We start from the raw sequence: 19,140 nt of genomic DNA on the forward strand, positions 1-19,140 counted from the left end.
ATATTCAATATATTACATCAAATATTTAGAATTAAACTCCACTTCATTCTAAATACTAGGTCTTCATATGCTATGCATATTATCTATGTCGCATAGAAAACATCATGTTTTTTTAGATAAGTTTACCATGTCAAATAAGTAATATGTATATTATCTATGTCACATAGAAAACATCATGTATTTTTAGATAAGTTAGATATATGTGTTTTAAAACAAGGTAAACACTTAACATACATATTTTTTCCTATTGTAACTAAGATGTATAGGTCTATGAAAGGTATCTTCACATTCGGAATGTCATAACTTTTTTTTAAAAATTTAGATTTACTTAGTTGTCGTATGGTGTCTCATGTCTTTATTTTTATTTTTTCACTTATATATATGTTTCATTGGTTCAATTGTACATGTAAAGTATTACACTATACATAGTATTTTCTCAACTGTAGTTAATTGGTTTTATTGATTCAATTTTTGTCTATTCATTTACATTACTTTTATCTGTCTAGAAGTCCCTTTTCAGACCTTTCAAATGGTATGAGACATATTACATTATCAATAGTTTTTATTGGTTTCCTTACTAATTGTGATAAAAGTAATTATTTCGTACAATTCATATTGGTTTATAGCTTTGGATACGAGCATACCTTATATTAATGTTAATGATAGCGAAAGTGAGGAAACTATATTTGGATGGTGGAAAATATAATATTATGCCAACATTAACCTGTCAGAATAATCTATTATCAGATAAAATCAGACACGTTACCTTTGAACAAGAAAATGTCACAATAAATATTAGTAGTGGTACAAAATTTTAAGTTCCTATGACAAATCCTAAAACAAATAACAGATCATATTGTTATGAATGGCTATACAAACTTCAATATTTATTTCGTATTTGATCTGCATATTACTTTATATATACTTAGATCATATTATGAACATAATAATTACATTGAGAAAGATTTGGTCTAGGTTTTAATGGGGATAAACTTATTGATTGTTATTATTACTTTTTTAGTGTACAACAAAGCCTGGCCATCCGGGTATATTTATAGGCAAAATGCCACTCACACCTGCAATTGCAGACAACATTTGTGACCCGGCCTATCACCAATTGTAGGGGAACCCATCGCCCGAAGGTTTATTGGAGTAATACCCCTAGCTCACGCATGACATTTTGTCACGAATAAGTCTTCAACCAGCGACCTCGCTTAAAAAAAGTCACATAGTACTGGTAGAGCAGTGTCGCGCTTTCGTATCGGAAAAGAACCTGAGACTAAACGGTATGGGGGTCGGCGTTGCCCCGGCGCCGCACCCCCACACCGCCCCCCTCACCTCCGTCCCGTCTTCTCCGTCGGCCAGAAGACGCCCAAGCCGGGCCTGTTTCTCTCTCCTCTCTCTTCGTTCTTTCTCCCCTCTCTCTCTCTCTCTCTAAAATCAAATCAATTTAATATTTTTTAATTGTTTTTATAAATAGTGTGGGGTCCCATTCTCCACCCTCTTGGTCCATCTCCTTTAGACTCATCCTCTCTATCGGTGACGTGACGGGTGACATGACGACCCATCCCCTTAAGGATGAACCTCACCATACCTTCCAGCCTAAAAAGTAGGTTTGTCTTTAGACCCTAAAATCATTTGTCACACCTGACTTTACTTGTTGCAGTTTCATTTAAATAAAAATATAAATATATAATATTCATAACCGAAATGTTTTAATTGAATACCAAATAAATCTATGATATTCATAACCTAAATGTTTTAATGGAATACCAAATTAATGTAGTATTAATTTCATTTAATGGAATACCAAATTAATGTTGGTTTTGTGGAGAATCTGGAACACTCGCAATGATAAGGTTTTCCACAAAAAGTATAGCTCGGCGCTTTAAACAACATTACTTTTAAAGAATGGAGTGTGACAATTTCTTTTATAAGATCACAAATTCACCCTATAATCACAAATACATTACTTTTATATAGTTGTTCACTTCATGCTTTTGATAAACACACATCTGATGTGTATTGTTTTTATATGTTCGTGTTTGCAGGTTTGTTAACATGTTCATAGGCTATTAAATTCTTCGTAACCAATTCAGAAATTCTTAATCAAAATTAAAAGATTGACATTGAATATTTATTACTTTTATATATTTTCTTTAATATCTTAAGAAACATTGAATTTCAAAAATAATTTTTAAATTTAGATGTTTGACATGATTTGTTTGTTAGATGAAACTTATATTTTAATGAATTTCGTATCGAATATCTTGAATTAATAATTTTTAAAGGAAACTTTGATAATCAAGTTAGAAAAACTCTAACATTCGACTTATCGACCAACGTCCCGCCGCAACGGCCAGCCGAACAAGTCGAGTCGCAAGAAGGTGTTGACAACAGTGATGTTTGCGGCAATGTGGAGAGCTTGGATGGCCAAGGTCAAAGAGTTGCTTTTCTTATGGAGATGGTGTAATTTTGTTAGTTGAGTGGTGCTTTTATCGTCTGACATTAGTGTGGGGTTTGTTGTTTCCCCTTTTGTTGTAATGGGTTCATCTGATCATCTTTTCAGAATTTCTTTTGATTAATGTAATTTAAATTTTCCTACCCGGGTGATAACCTAGTATATGATATTCATAACCGATTTTTTTAATGGAATACCAAATTAATGTAGTATTAATTTCATTTATTACTTATTAGCAATTAGAACCAGAATAAAGAATTATATGTTGATTTTCATTTAAATATATAATACTCATAACCGAAATATTTAATAAATTAATAATTAATGCCGCAACCTATTTCTAGAATTGGACATTTTGGACCACACCATGTATGGGTTTGAACTTTGGACTTTGGAAAGCTATTGATGGGTTGTATGCCACATTTCCATCCATTCTTATTCCCCTTTAAACCCAAGGTTACACTTGTTTTCACCACCAAAGCAAAAGACACCATCAATATATGTATCTTTACGGGAAGTTGAAACCGTAGTCGCTAGCGGCGGATCTAAAAAATCCTTATACAGGCAACTTTCAAAAAAAATGGTAACGGAATAGAAAAAAACGTCAAATTTTTCCAAAATTTACAGTACCACCGGAGCGTCAAGGGGTAGCGGGGGCTATCCCTACTAACAAGCTAGGTCCACCACTGGTAGTCGAAAATGACATTGAAAGAGGTTATAAGCACAATACAGTGTAAAAACTAATCACATGAACGATTAACAGGTCTAACATCAGAAGTGCTAAAATCTTCAAAGCATACATACACATACAAAACGTACCTACCACTTATAGGAGTTAATGTGGCTAACCATCAAAATTTGTCCTCAAAGGATATTGTTCTAAACGCTTGTAGCACATGCGTGTTGTACCACATGCATGCGTGGTACAGTAGAAATGTATATTTGTATCGCGCGTAGAAATTGGTGGTGCCTATAACATATTGGTTGTAGCACCAAGCTTTTCAAACTCTCAAAGACGCGGTATTCAGTCCATTTACAAATCCAATTACACCCATGAGTTGTTTTCCATTACATCTTTATTCGTTAAATACAAGATCGCAAGATACTAGAGCAAATCCGTTTTACTATGGTTGGCAAGTGAAAGATTGCTGTCCAAAGGGTTTTTCAGGTCTGGTTAGTAACCATTTTTTGTGTGGCCCAAAACAATAGCCCATTAGGCCTTTTAAATATAAGTTTTTCATTATTTTTTAGAGACTAGTGCTAATACCCGTGAATTTCACGGAACAAAGAAAATAATATGTTTTCAAATAGATAAGAAACGATTAAAAAATATGAAATAAATATGACCACATTTCATAATTTCATAATAACCAATAAAGCTAAACTAACATGCATTCAACCAAAACCTTAATCTTCAAAACCCTATAGATGTTCATCAAGAATAGAGTAAATGAAACCAATAAACAGTAAAAACACATAAACCCTAATATTTTCATAACAACCAAAAAGCTATAATTAAACCACCAACATTCAACAAAAACCCTAATCTTCAAAAGCCCAAGGATGCTCATCACGAAGAGCCTGTTCTTCCTCCGGTGTAAAATCATTAACTATACCAAGAATCTCTCTAACCTCCACCACCTTCTTGTCCTTGATCAAATCCACCACCCTTTCACAAAAAGCATCCAACAAATAAGCATTCTTAACCTCATGAGCATACTTAACCACAACCAGCAACGTCGTAATCCCTATCTCTTCGCGCTCAATAAAATCTCTCAGATCATTCCTCGCGGCTGTACGCACTTCGTCATCGTCCGAGCCGCTTTTTAGAATAAACTCTTCCACCACAACTTGAAGTTGCGGTCCCATATCGGGGATGGGGATTGCAACATTGATTGTGGTGATTTGTTCGGGCTTTGGTTGGGATGATGTTGTTGAATCGTCTAGGTTTGGGGTTTTGGGATCAACGGTGGGGGCTTGATCAGTTTCATTGACTTCTGCCATAGTATGATAAACCGTTTTCGTCAAGAAATCATCGCGCCAATTGGGAAGCATTAGTGAAGAAGTTACACGATGGCTTGAAGAAGTTTTATCACCTTCTTTGGTAAGCAAGTTGTTGATATCCATAGGATCCATGAATTAACCTGTAATAAAGTAGAAATTCATGGTGAGTCGAATAAAAATATGAAGTTATAAGAAAATGAATGTCAACATAACATAAAACAAACATGAAGTAAAAAAACGTTATACATGAGGAGAGTATGGTTTAACAATAAAAATTTATATAAAGAACTTACCAGTAGGCTTAAAGAGGAGAAAAGGCTGTAGTGGGCGATCAGATAAGAGGTGGTGTTTGATGGTTTTTATAGTACTCTTTTAAAAACTGAATGATTTCAAATTCCAAAAATATAGGAAGTTATTTTCTTATCCCACGTTATAGAAACCGTTTCTAAAAAAAAAAACTAATCAATTTGATCATGATGAGATCAAATCTCAACCGTCTAAAAGAAAAAAAAAACCATTTTGGAAAGAGAAGTTACCTTAAAACGTGGTCAATCCGACATCAAAAAGATGATTGGCCAGGTTACCAAAAATATCGGGATGTAATTTTGGTAACCCACGAAATTTAATAAATTTAAAAAAAAAAAAAACGTGGTAAATTTGGCATTGTAGAAATTCAAAGGCCACGTAGGGCACCATCCTTTGGACCACCGAGTTTCGCATCTACTCGAATCATCAGTTGGCTGCAGTTCTGCAAAATTAAGATTTGCATCAGTACACAATATCACAAATGAGAACCTAGTGAGCTAAACAATTACTACATGGATAGTAACAAATATTATCAATATAGAAAAACAAAAAATAAATATGAACTAACGCCCTTTTAAAAATCCCCAATAGCACTCTTTGTTGTGTTGATTGTTTAACAGCCACTATATATATAAAAATATTGTTTAACATCCACCTTATATAAAAATAACAATTCATTCATATAATCATTCCTAAATCAGCCAATAACACCTTTGATGGACCAAACTGTTCTTACAGGACTCGAATTACTTATTGCTTTTCTGAACTAAGATTAAACAACAAATCCACACATTAGCACAAAGAAATCAAACGTCTGTCAAAACGGATACAAACCAGAAGGCTTCAAATGACGATGTTCAAACTTGATAAGCTATATTTCAGTATTTTAGTATTTCACACATCACAACACTCTTGCATCCAAAAGAAGTTGCAATTAACATCTAAAATCATAAAATAGCACAGTTTCACAACAAATCATAAACAAACATGCATACAATTGTTATAAACCCTACATGTTACACAGTTTCACCACAAATCATAAACAAAATATGCATACAGTTATTATAAACCCTACATGTTACACAATTTCACTACAAAACATGCATACAACTATTATAAACCCTAATTTCACCCGAACAGAAACCACACAAAACCCTATTTAATCCAAAAGTTCATAAACCTTGTTTTAGAAAACCTAAAAAACGAGCTAGGTCCACCACTGGTAGTCGAAAATGACATTGAAAGAGGTTATAAGCACAATACAGTGTAACAAACTAATCATATGAACGATTAACAGGTCTAACATCAGAAGTGCTAAAATCTTCAAAGCATACATACACATACAAAACGTACCTACCACTTATAGGAGTTAATGTAGCTAACCATCAAAATTTGTCCTCAAAGGATATTGTTCTAAACGCTTGTAGCACATGCGTGTTGTACCACATGCGTGGTAGAGTAGAAATGTATATTTGTATCGCGCGTAGAAATTGGTGGTGCCTATAACATATTGGTTGTAGCACCAAACTTTTCAAACTCTCAAAGACGCGGTATTCGGTCCATTTACAAACCCAATTACACCCATGAGTTGTTTTCCATTACATCTTTATTCTTTAAATACAAGATCCCAAGATACTAGAGCAAATCCGTTTTACTATGGTTGGCAAGTGAAAGATTGCGGTCCAAAGGGTTTTTCAGGCCTGGTTAGTAACCATTTTTTGTGTGGCCCAAAACAATAGCCCATTAGGCCTTTTAAATATAGTTTTTCATTATTTTTTTAGAGATTAACCAAATTTCGTACATGCTTGAATAATAAAGAGACTATGTTTTCAAAATTTAGAAAGAAATCAAAATTTATCTTTTTTAATTTTGATTTTAAACAGAAAACCATAAATCTTTATTTAAGATCATGTATCTTCAATGCACCTTAAATCTTTATTTAAAGGGGTATTGGATTTTAATAATCCCAAGTTTCACTAATTGGCCGGTAATAATCCTAACTTCAAAAATTGCCTACAACAGTCCCAACTTGTAAGATTTTGGCCACCAATGATCCTTGTCTAACTGGGTTATAACCCAGTTAGTTTTTTTGAAGTTTTGAGCGGCAGAGAAGGTCACTAGAGGTTGGAGATGACAAGTGGTGGTCTCCTTTGGTGGTTTCAGGGGTAAAGAAGGTCGTCGGAATAAGTTGCAGGTCACCGGAGTTGCGTAGATGGTGGAAATTTTAAACTTTTGAGAAGCGGAGAAGATTACAGGAGGTCGGAGATGATTGGTGGTGGTCTCGTTTGGTGGTTTCGGGGGTAAAACGGGTCGCCGGAATAAGTTGCAGGTCACCAGCCCAACAAGGTTATAACCCAGTTAGACAAGGATCATTGGTGGCCAAAATCTTACAAGTTGGGACTGTTGTAGGCAATTTTTGAAGTTGAGATTATTACCGGCCAATTAGTGAAACTTGGGATTATTAAAATCCAATACCCCTTATTTAAATTAATATAAATATAATATAATAATGTTATTTTCACCTGTTGGTCTTTTTCTCTTGGAACATTATTTTGTTGGGGTTTTAAGATTTTTTTTTTTTTGAGCGGCAAATTTGGATCACTGACGGACAACTGGAGTATCATTGTACCACCAACGGAGTTATCCGATTGTATCCATTTCCACTAGCCTATAATGCATATACACAAATTTAGGAGTAAATTCAATAAATCTGGAAAAATCCATCTTGCAGAAATTGAACCCATAACCTAATAGCCCTTAAACCTTATTCTACCTTAAGATGCCATTAAGTTATAATTATGCGAAAAAGGTTTGCTGGCTTGGAATTTGAGAAAGATAGGTTTGTTGATGAATTAGAGAAAGCAAAGTTTTTTTTTTTTTTTTTTTTTTTTTTTTTTTTGAGAAAAATCGATATAAATATTTAGAAATTACATGAAACCCTATTATATAGAGCAAGTCTAAATATGATAGCTTGGACCAAAATTTGAAAACTTAGGTAATGTTTGATATGTATGAATGAAGGCAGAATGGAATGTATTTTTTTTTTTTTTTTTTTTTGAAAAATGAAGAAAATTGTATTTGATTGGTCAATAAAATGAAATTGCCCATTACATAAGTTATTTCATTCTTTCAGAACATTCCATCCAACACCCATGTTTTTTTCGTTACGTTCACCCTTTAACCCTTCATTAACAACACCATAACCCACCACTATTGTCACCGCCCACCCACCCACCACCAACCACCACATGGCGCCACCCACCACCACTACCATCATCAACTGCCGCCCATCACCGCTCGCCGTCACCACCACCCACTACCGCCACTCATCTCCGCCACCACCGACCCACTCACTCTTCGTCACCACCTCTCGCCGCCACACACCCCACCCCTGTTGTCACCACCGCCACACATCACCGTCACCGACCACCACTCACCACCGCCACTCACTACTGATTTTATTCCTTCGTCTTTGTTTGCCTATCAAACAACACGAAGTTTCGTTCCATCCTACATGGTAACCAAACGAGAAATGGAATGATAATGATCTATTCCATTCTCTTGTCAATTCAATTACCTCATATCAAACAAACCCATAAACTCCGAAATTATGATATTAACTTCCTAAACAGACACTAAATTACTAAAATCATAAATTCATGCGTTTTACACACACAAAAGAAACAAATTAAACTTGAAAAATCAAGGGAAAATCGTTTACTTCGAAATTGGGGCTTCAAATGAGGGAATTCTTTGGCAAATTTCCAATGGCCGTTTACCACACGATCAAACTTGCAATACGTTTCCGTCCACTACTTGAAAACCAGGGCTTCAACGTTTGAATGTCTTTTACTTGACATATAAAATATTAATAAATTACGATTAATTTAACTATCTAAGTGTGCCAACTACCAAGTAGTCTCGGCTCGGCTCGTTTACAACCCGAGCCATCTTTGAGTGATCTTTGATGGTCACAACTAGGTATGCCCTTAGGGTGATAGATTAGGCAGGATTGTAGAAACATGTTTGGTTTTCATTGAAGCCCTCTCCCCTCAACCTTCTAGTCATGACTCGTGAGTGGCTGGGTCATACTTGTTATTCTCATCATCACTCTCACCGGATCTCCATTCTTTTTTCTATATAATCGATGTAAAAATTCATTTTATCCTAAATTTGCTACATAGGTCATGTTTCTTTTGCCCCACACACACTTGCCTTTCACTTGCATCAATCAAGAAGGCATTTTTTATGCTGTAACTTTTATCATTATATGGTTGTTGACACTTTTGTCTTATTCCTTGATCCCTTTTCAGAAACTTTAAAATAGGCATGATTACCTTTTAGGAAAAGAATGATGCAAAACCCTTTGATTGCGCTAATTAATTAACCCACCATTTTGTTAATTATTCTATTCTTGTATGTCTTCTTGATATTCTTCTTCTCTTTCCTCTATACATTGATTTGGTATGATGACAAGTTGAATTTTGAGGATAAGGCATGGATTAAAACTTTAGCTTTTCAGATCCCACATTGCATTTTTCATTTAGATGCATCTTTTTGTTATTATCCTCATTTCTCTTTTAGTTATTTCACTTATGAGATTAAAACATAGGAAGTGCATACCTTCTTGTTCTTCCAATCCCAGAGTAGTCATCTTTTTCTCTATGTCTCTATGTCTCTATGTTTTTTGTTAGAGTTTGATCATGAATATTTATATGATTGCTTCGGTTGCACGAAACGTCAAATAACAGTTTATGGACTTCATACATCTTCACCTTTTTTTGTAAATTTGTATTTTTTTTTAAATTCTAAAACACCTGAGTAATCTTTAGTTTTCATCATATGTGTTCAAAAACAATAACATGACTTATCTTTAATTTTTTTTAATGTTTATGATCAAAGCCACTCGTGCGTATGCCACTGAATTAACAATTAACATTCGTGCATTCGCTTGTTTTATTCGAAAACCAGGTTGATGAAGATGATTATCATTGGACACACAACAAGAGCAACATTTTGGCATGGTTACATAAGTCTCTTACCAGAAAATCAGAAATAGCTCAATGTATTGGTGAGTGAATATGTGAATGTTAATATATTATACAACACCTAGTTCCTCACTTCCTCCTATATAGTTTTGCCACTTTATGTTTGTTTGTAACATTGTTGTATTTAGCTACTGCTATGGTCGGTCCACGAACATGGCTTGGAGGTATCTTTAACCGTACAGGCCCCAAGAGTTCGGGAAGTAACAAATACGTTGATTTTAACTTCACTTCTGTTCAGGTTTGTTCTGTTAGTGTGCTTGATTTGGTTCAATATTTGATATTTACATAACTAAATTCTAAAACAGAAACTGCCTGTATACATTTCTGTTCAGGTAGCAGGATATCAGAGCCTGCGAGAACGTACCAAGGTACCTTATGACGATACTCGTGTAGAGCATCAGGTATTTACATGTTATTTTATCTCAATTAATAAAATCAAGTAGACATCATGTTGGTTTTATGCTTTTAATGACAGAAAGCCCTTTTGGAATTATGGAATTTAGCATATCCAAATGTTCCACTTAAAGGATTGGTCTCTGATCAATGGAAGGATATGGGGTGGCAAGGAGTTAATCCATCTACCGACTTCAGGTACACTATACAGTCGGCACTCTAGAAAAACCCTATTATAATAACTGATTCCAACGTGTCACTACCAGAATCACTTTCTCACATTTATCTTTTACACTAATTTTAATTCAAATATTAATTTTGCTTTCTACAATATAGAAATGTATATGTTAAATCTTTATATAATCTCTCTCTATATCATTATTTATTTATTATACTTTATACCTATATAAACCTAATAAATTAACAAAAATCGTAAGTGACACATGACACAATTCTAGGCAACCTTAATATCCGTTTCCGCCTAAACTGCCTATTTAACTTGCATGCGGATGCATACCTGTTTCAAATTTATCTGATTTCTTTTTCAATATTGCATTTAATACATTCCTTATTTCGTTTTCATCGACCGCACACGTTTTTCATCATTTAAACTTTATTGTTTTTATAATAAAACTTCAAGTCTCCGTCATTTTATTTCTATTTTTCTAAATTTATGAGTTGTGATTCTCATTTTCCTCTTTTGCCTTTTTATGATCCCACGTATTTATATTACAAAACCAAGTTTTACTGATTCAAGCCGTGTAATACACGAGGTTCTAACCTAGTATATACATATAGTGTTACATTTTTTAAAATGATCATTTATTAATTAAAGTTATGTTTAATGCAGGGGTGGTGGTTTCCTTTCACTTGAGAATTTACTGTTCTTTGCAAAAACATTTCCTGTATGGTCCCTTCAAACATTATTTGACTTTATCTTTTTTGTTTGCAAGTTTTAGATATCAATCATGAAATACTAATTGATTCAATTTCAAAACAAAGAATGCTTTTCGTAGGTTACTATTGAAACAACTTGGAAAAAGGGCGACATGGGAATATCCGTTTGCTGTTGCTGGAATTAATATTTCATTTATGTTGACGGATCTATTGGAGTTATATCGTGGTATGAAAACACGTAGTGATGAAAATTGGAATGGTGCATATTAAAGATGATCCATGTTGATGATGAATTGTGTTTTTTATTTGCAGTTAAGCCTAGATATCAACACTGTATCAATTTCGTAAAAATATTGGGAGGTAAGTATTTAGTCTTGAATCCTTTTGTTTCAACATGTGACAAGTATACTAATGGATTCGTTTTCATACGAACAATTGATCGCAGAGGATGAAGACGCCTTTGATGTTCTATACTGTATAGCTTTTGTATTGATGGATGCTCAATGGCTCGCCATGCGTGCGACATACATGGAGTTCAACGTAATCTCACCCTCTCTCTCTCTCTCTCTCTCTGTATATATATATATATACACACACACACACACACGTATTGACACGCACACTCTACTGAAATCTCAACGACTACTTCTATAAACACCAGGAAGTTTTACAAGTTACACGGGCACAACTACAGAGAGAGCTTGCACTTGAAGACATCTATAGAATACAGGATTTGCCTGCCTTTAACCTTCTGCATAGTTAGTTGTGTTGACTCAAATGGTTGTATAGTTAGTTTTGATACTCATTTCCTTTAAACGCCGTTAGACTATAGTAGTGATTGACCCTAAAGAGCCTTAGCCAAGCCAGCATTATGCGCGAATCTGTTTGAATTATTGTTCATAGATTTGTGATTAATGGATTGTGCACCTATTTTATGTGGTAACTAATTATATGTTTTTTTCTGGTACCAAAATAAAAATTGTAAAAAAAAGAAAACAAAATCTTGCTCAGTATATGACATCATATGGAAAGAACATGGGTTACATGAAACATGTATTTAAGGAACAGGGTAAGATTTGTTTTTACACATGCACTTGTAAGCCATGGGACATGTTTCAGCCTCTTCAATGGATGCACATACGAAGCTAACCATGACCAGTTTACATGGGGAACACGAGCCGCAAGCGTGAGTGCAGTCTGGCAGCCTTGATCCAGGCACTTGAACCGTGTTGGCCGCTCTTTGCTTCCCTGGTGCGACCCCCGTGGCTCCATGGTGATATGGTGTCACTTGATTTTGATGATGGTGCCCATGACCTGTTCACGACACAATGATTCAACATAATTAGAACAGAACAGGAAATCGTACGTTTGTACTGATGGATTTTATGACATGTCATGATCATTCTTTGATAAATCTGTTATGGGTTATACTGAATTAAATGCACTTGACAACATGTGGTTGTGCATCACAAAGCTGTACCTTATGACTCATATTACTGGTGAACAACTTAACATGTACATTTTGGATACAGTAGTACAACTGAATAAATGCACTTGTTATGTATGTGTGCATTACAAGATTGTACAGTGCAATCACGCGATGCATATTAACACAGAGATTTGACACAAAACAAATGGTGTGTTATAACCAATCTCAATAAGTGAAACGATGGCTTATACGGTATAACTTAGTACTGTTGGAAATCAGACCCTTGATCGAATAAACAAACACGCAATATGAACAAACTTGTTCGACTCTTTTATTAATTTATCAATGAGAGCACACTAATTACAATGACCCTAATCATCTATTTATACTAAACTTATTCTAGTCCTAACCCAACTCAAACTCTATTAATAAAATAAATAAACAAACTAGATAAACCTATCTAATAAACCTTGATGCCCAAGAAAACATCCCTAGACTAGAATTAGGAAACCTAAATAAAATAAACTAAAACACTTAGCACCCTCCAATTTTTGAGTTATGACAAGATTAGTCCCAACAAGTACTACGCAAGTAAACTTTCAGTGTATTAAATGGTGTAGCGTAACAAGGTGTGTAGTCAAAGTGTTTATTCCTAAGTGGTTGAGGGTTTCAGTGCCATAGTGGATCTATATTTAAAAATATTTTAAAGGATACGTGAGTTAGCCATTTCTAAGAAAAAAAAAACAGTTGATACAAAGTGAAAAATACATGTTATGGATATTCATGTTTAATGAATTAACGAGTTGCGCAATACAGCCTGCACGAAACATTTCTGTGTGAATTGTCAGGCTGTATTGCGCAACAAAGGCTAATGATAGGGTTGTACCGTACGTGAATGTGGAAAGCCGATATGTCTTGCAGAGATGTGAAGAGGAAGAAGCAGCAGCAATGAGAGAAACACGATGTTGCGCAACGAATCCTTCATGTTTTGATTTTGCAAAAAAAAAAATGGATAAATATGGAATGAAGTTTGTATTTTGTGTTGAAGAAATAAAGGGATAGATATATATATGGAAGGGAAAGAAAGAAAGGTGGTATTGAAGCAAGTCACAAGGCAGAGAAAGAGGTCACATGAAAGAGTGTGAATCACAGGGCTTGAGCATGGTGTAATCAAATAGTTTATGATTTATGGTCCTCAAATTTACTGAGGTAAATAGCTTCTTGTGACACTTGACCAAAACATTAAATGCTACTTGCATTGTTTCTTTATTCAAAAAAAAAAAAAGAAAAAGATTTACATGAACGTTACATGTATGTAGTATTAGAACAGGACCACAAAATGATTGGCCAAATATATATTAGTAGAAAATTGGAACCATGACAACTCAACAAAAAAGGGAACTTAATGGTGTCACATTTTTTGTAACAAGGTACAAGATTTAATGCGGTTAGAACAACAAGGTAAATGTGATATTGAGCAACATTGGGATGAACAAGAAACAAAGGTGTCGTTTTGCATGAATGTCTTTGTGAGACTTGAATGCAACTCAACTAGTTGAAGGTTTTGAAAGCAACCAAGCAAGGAGATGATTCACTTGTATATCTTTGTTGTAAAAGGGTGACTATGTCGGCATAGGATACTATATATGTTTTTTTAGTATTTTGTAGAATTTGTATTAGTTTTACTAAACTAGCTATTAGACACTAGTACAAAACCAATTTTTTGGTGGTGTTAATTTTAAATTTTTGGTGCTCTCTTCTAATACAAAGCACTAAATAACAACATTACCCCACTATTAAATAAACATACATCCAAAAACACCATAAAATTGATTTTTTGAGGCTGAAAGTAGCTAGTAGCACTAAAATACTCCATAGAATTGATTTTTTGAGGCTGTGAGTTGTATATAGCACCATAATAATTCAAATTTTATAAACATACGTTAGTTTCTCAAAAAGTGAAAATAAATATTTATGTTTTATTTCATCCCTCCCAAATAACCACTTCCCCCTTTCCTAAAAATTTCAAATGAAATCCCTACAATTCATCCCTCCCAAATAACCACTTCCCCCTAAAACCCTAGACTACCTTCACCTCTTTTTCTTACTTACCTTATGCAATTTCATTTTCCTTTCCCTCTTAGTACTATGGATTCTAAACCCAATCAACATCAATGACTGCGTGCAAGGGCAGCAGTGGGTGGTGATTCATCGCGCTGCTCCAACATTAGAAACCGACCCAACATTGCTTCCATCGTCGGTCTGACATGTTAAGTCCTGAAATTGAGAATTTAGTGGTAGATTTAATGTCGGGATTTATTAAAAAGATGTTTTGATCTTGTAAGCATTAGTTTTTATTTCATACTTTTGTAATTCCGTATACTTGAATGGGTTGTTGGGTTGTTTAATACTAGTTAACTTTTGTCGTGAGCATGTGCATTTGTGTGTAATTGAAATTATATTAGGAAATATTACTAAAAATTCTTGAAATTTTGCAAAAATATTAAGAATTTATATTTTTTTTTTCTTGTCTTATTTTTGGTGCTATGAGATTTGGTTTTTTTTTGTGCTATGTAGATTTGTTGTTATTTGACACGTGTTAGTTCTATATTGATTTTTTGATGGTATGTTTGGAGATTTAATGTTGCTGTTATTGAACAGCAATAAATTCCATTATTTGGTGGTATATTTATTGGTGCTCTATGGTACAACATAAAATAAAGTATAAAATACAGCACGAAAAAAGTTATTTTGTACTAGCGAGAATGAAATAGTTATCAAGGGTTATTATCAGATCTACCTATTATACTAAAAAAAATACACTTAATGCCACATGTCCTTTTCTTAAATCATTTTTATTTGATGTGGCATCTCTCTTTGAGGAGATAATTGGTACATGGGCGGCAAAATCATTTCCCCTCTCTCCTCATTATCTTTCTTCTCCTTATTTCAAGACAGGTCCGATTTTGAAATCATTTCTTTAAAAAAAAAAAAAAAACTTCTCCAACACTATTCATCTTATTCTATGATTCATCTTATCCTCCAATCCATCACCATCTTCTACTGAACACTGGCAATCATAATCGATGAAGGAAACGTGGGGCAGCGGTGGTGCAGATCTGGCCAGAATTCACAAACCGAAATTAAGGTTCTCACACCATCAAAAGGGTTCTCAAAATTGATTCGTTAACAAATCTAATCTGCATCCATGGCTAGCCAGAGCATCCATGGCTATCTTCTTGAAGTCACAGGTACGACAATTACTTCGTTATTTCTCCATGGCGAGTCAGAGCATTAACCAGATACATGACCTAATTTCTTTATTTAAATCTAATATTTGCTTGATTTGATCAGATACATGAATTAATTTCTGTATTTCCCCCAATTGATGTGCGTTTTGTTCAGATAAATGTCCTAATTTCATTTTTTTCGAATGGAAGAATTTCACTTGGTGATGTTTTTTTCTTTCTACCACACAACTTCGTTTTGAAGAAGAGCTAAAGGATCAGGTGAGTTTACACATTTTTTTTTATGTCAAACCATCATTTTATCATATATTTTTTAAGAGATATGTTAGTTAAGTTTGATATGCCTTATCCTCTAATTGATGATATGCGGATTTTTGAGAAATTACTAGCATACATGCATGTGTGAAAGAGATTGAAGTTGAATAATATCGATCTAGCTGCTCAATTTAGGTATTGTACTTTGATATGTGAGATATCAAATTCTTAGAATAAGGGGATATTTGTTGATGTAGATGGAAAGAATTGGCTAGATGAATTTTAATCCAGAAGATATGGTTAGACGAATAGATGGAAAGAATTGCATAGTTACCGGAGCTAATTCTGGAATCAGTTATGCCACTGTGTAAGGTCTTGCATCGAGGTATTTTATCTTATTAAAAAGTTGTAATTTTTCTTAATAATCTATAATTGACAAAAAAGGATTTTTAATAACACTGACAAGAGAGTATTATGTTTGAATTTGAGAGTCTAATGTTCGATTAATTTTCTTGGACAGACAGTATTTTGCATGGATTCTCAAATGTTTCATTTTTTTATTGTTTTGAATATGATACCAGAGGAGCAACTGTATACATGGTTTGTCGAAATAAGGCAAGAGGGGAAGAAGCGGTCTCTCAAATTCAGTCGAGCACCAGTAACCAAACCAAAATGTTCACTTGGAGGTACGGTTTTCGGCTTTTTCTTTATCTTTATGGTACTCACGCATCATAAGGAGTCTACTTTTGGCTTTAAGCCTGGAATGGATTATTAGATGTAAACATTGTTACTTCAGGACATAAAGACTAGATATTAGATGTGACTAGATTGGTAAGGGATTTGTGTTGGAATCGATTTCTTATCAATACGGGTCGGTTGATTTGACCCACTAACATAACTTAACATAACAAAACTATGAGTTCAGAATTCATGCGAATGAGGAGGAACTCGATATGGAAGGAACACTCAAACATGGTGTAATGGTCTACCCGACTGGTTACAAGTTCTAAACTGGGCTGAACCATAAAAACATCAAAACTGTAAGGTTGAGTTTGCTACGTGTTATCTAAATACTTTGCCGCATTCTACTTGCTTTCACTCCACGTGTGTATATCTTAGGAAAGAGAGAAACAAATTTGTTGCCAACTAGGTGTCTTTCTTCGGATTTTTGTTCTGCAACTTCATCACCATTGAGATTAGAGACAGAGATCTGGAACATCTCTGCTCCCTACAGTTCCGTCGACGATGATATCTCGGCCAGCTTAGAGCTGGGATCATAGCCTAAAGAGAGGGTTTACGTCTTTCTTCGCTTCATCATTCAGGATTTCATTGGTTCGTTGCCCATTATTCTTTGGTTACGTGTTCGTTCTTTTTTTGTAGAGCCCTAACGGTATTTACCTTTGTTTGGTTCATGGTTTCTGTTTGCAGCAATGGTGGCTTTCAATTAATTTTTTTGGCTAAAAATTGCAGATTCCCATGATTAATTTCAAGGGTACGTTTGTTTATAGTTTATACATCATATAATCCTTACCTTTTTGTTATGTATGTATGCATATATCAAAATATGTGATGTATATGGGATTTGAAAATAATATTAGGGGTTCTGGGCTTACTTCTGTGTGCTTTTGGTTTACATTGACCTGTAATACTTCATGTCATGGGTAAGCTTTACTTCTTCCGTAAGGAGTAAGGCGAGTATCGTGTTGTCAAAAGATACGTGGTTCATGAGATTTAATTTAATTTTGTTCAAAATTTTACTATACAATGTATAAAGAACCTAGAAGTTGTTTGTTTATACACCTTTACGGCTGTGATGTTGCTCTGACATTTGGCGTGGCAACTTATGTTGTACCCATGTCAGATCTGAGCCTTTTAGATTTTTGACTCGATGATAGAAGCTTATGGTCCATTAATACGTCAAACTGGAACATCCTCTCTTTAACTTTATATCATGTTCATATATCAATCTCTACACAATATATTAGATGGCATGCCTGAGGATACAAGAACAATTGTAATTAATAATTACAGTTTTGATGAGACCTATTCCTAATTTAGCATTGTTACTGGTTAAAGTCATCTTCATTGTGTGGCAGGTTAAATGGAAGGACTTAATAAATTCACCATAAATCTTCTTTCAGCTAGCTATAACTGGTAAAGCTTATTGTGCTTTTGCCAGGTTGACTTAGGAGCTTCTAAGGCGTTGTTTGAGATATAAAGATTGTAAAAAGGTAACCCAATTTGACCTACCCGTTGATAAGTAAATAGTTGATATCGGTCTTTACTATTTTGATTTACTTTTTAAAGTTTTTTGTTCAACTGATTTACTCTACTTATGTTTTAGATATGTTGGTTCCTATGTAAAAGCATATGCTTTCACTCCCAGTAGATATACCCAATCTTTTTGCTAATAAATATCATAATTTTGTTAAGGCATGACCGCATGAGTGATCTACTGTCTCCAATATTATTTGAAGGATGAATCAGAAGCCATTCTGGTGTTTTGTTTCTCTATTGGAACGACTTGGGCCAAATTCAACCATGATCAGATTGGCATGCACTCTCAACTGTTTGCACTGTCCAAGGTCCTTTCTCTATCTCTCCCTCCCACTGTGTGTGTGTTTTTTTATTAGCACATTTACATCGTATGTCACATGCATTGTTTGTCAAAACAAGAAGATAGAGGTGATTGTTTTGACCTCAATTTGGGTAAAAAATATTATTTTTAGCTAAAACAAAAATGAATGAAATGAATTGAAAATCACCTGAAGTCATTCAAAGTGCATAAAAAGTACACGAATAGCCCGCAGGATTTATTAAAATTTTGGATTTGGTCCATATCTTTTCAAAAGTACACGTATGGTCCTTGTGGTTTGTACTTTCTAACGCATTTAGTCCCCACCTTTTTGTAAAAGTACATAGATGGTCTCTGTGGTTTGCACTTTGTAACGCATTTAGTCCCTAACTTGGACCTGCTAAAACCTTTAGATTTGTTGGTTGGGGACTAAATGCGTTACAAAGTGCAAACCATTGGGACCATCCATGTACTTTTGGAAATGTAGGGACCAAATCTAAATTTTTGATAAACCACATGGACCA

At 34.4% G+C, this 19,140-nt stretch overlaps 3 protein-coding genes across 3 annotated transcripts; 1 reads left to right on the forward strand and 2 right to left on the reverse strand.

Moving 5' to 3' along the window:
- Window positions 1-3,970: 3,970 nt before the first annotated feature.
- Window positions 3,971-4,597, reverse strand: LOC110923873 (SKP1-like protein 11). The gene has a single exon (XM_022167928.1). The coding sequence runs from the start codon at window positions 4,595-4,597 to the stop codon at window positions 4,004-4,006; it is 594 nt and encodes a 197-aa protein (XP_022023620.1). The 3' UTR covers window positions 3,971-4,003.
- A 4,695-nt stretch (window positions 4,598-9,292) lies between these two features.
- LOC110923098 (ELMO domain-containing protein B) lies at window positions 9,293-12,052 on the forward strand. The gene is made up of 10 exons (XM_022167274.2): window positions 9,293-9,417; window positions 9,743-9,842; window positions 9,948-10,057; window positions 10,152-10,220; window positions 10,295-10,410; window positions 11,063-11,117; window positions 11,215-11,335; window positions 11,422-11,469; window positions 11,555-11,649; window positions 11,771-12,052. The coding sequence occupies exons 1-10, from the start codon at window positions 9,319-9,321 to the stop codon at window positions 11,870-11,872; spliced, it is 915 nt and encodes a 304-aa protein (XP_022022966.1). The 5' UTR covers window positions 9,293-9,318; the 3' UTR covers window positions 11,873-12,052.
- A 42-nt stretch (window positions 12,053-12,094) lies between these two features.
- LOC110923099 (protein EPIDERMAL PATTERNING FACTOR 1) lies at window positions 12,095-13,721 on the reverse strand. Its single transcript, XM_022167275.2, has 2 exons — window positions 13,430-13,721; window positions 12,095-12,423 (listed from the first exon to the last, which is right to left on the reverse strand). The coding sequence occupies exons 1-2, from the start codon at window positions 13,521-13,523 to the stop codon at window positions 12,167-12,169; spliced, it is 351 nt and encodes a 116-aa protein (XP_022022967.1). The 5' UTR covers window positions 13,524-13,721; the 3' UTR covers window positions 12,095-12,166.
- Between the last annotated feature and the right edge of the window lie 5,419 nt (window positions 13,722-19,140).

This window comes from Helianthus annuus, chromosome 17, assembly GCF_002127325.2.
Source record: "Helianthus annuus cultivar XRQ/B chromosome 17, HanXRQr2.0-SUNRISE, whole genome shotgun sequence".
In the NCBI taxonomy this organism is placed as follows: domain Eukaryota; kingdom Viridiplantae; phylum Streptophyta; class Magnoliopsida; order Asterales; family Asteraceae; genus Helianthus; species Helianthus annuus.

Coding starts and splice junctions, on each gene's coding strand:
- LOC110923873 (XM_022167928.1), bottom strand. CDS start 4,597: ATGGATCCTATGGATATCAACAACTTGCTTACCAAAGAAGGTGATAAA.
- LOC110923098 (XM_022167274.2), top strand. CDS start 9,319: ATGCATCTTTTTGTTATTATCCTCATTTCTCTTTTAGTTATTTCACTT. Junction 10,058..10,151: donor TTAACTTCACTTCTGTTCAG/GTTTGTTCTGTT, acceptor ATTTCTGTTCAG/GTAGCAGGATATCAGAGCCT. Junction 10,221..10,294: donor ATACTCGTGTAGAGCATCAG/GTATTTACATGT, acceptor TTTTAATGACAG/AAAGCCCTTTTGGAATTATG.
- LOC110923099 (XM_022167275.2), bottom strand. CDS start 13,523: ATGAAGGATTCGTTGCGCAACATCGTGTTTCTCTCATTGCTGCTGCTT. Junction 12,424..13,429: donor TATCGGCTTTCCACATTCAC/GTACGGTACAAC, acceptor TGTCGTGAACAG/GTCATGGGCACCATCATCAA.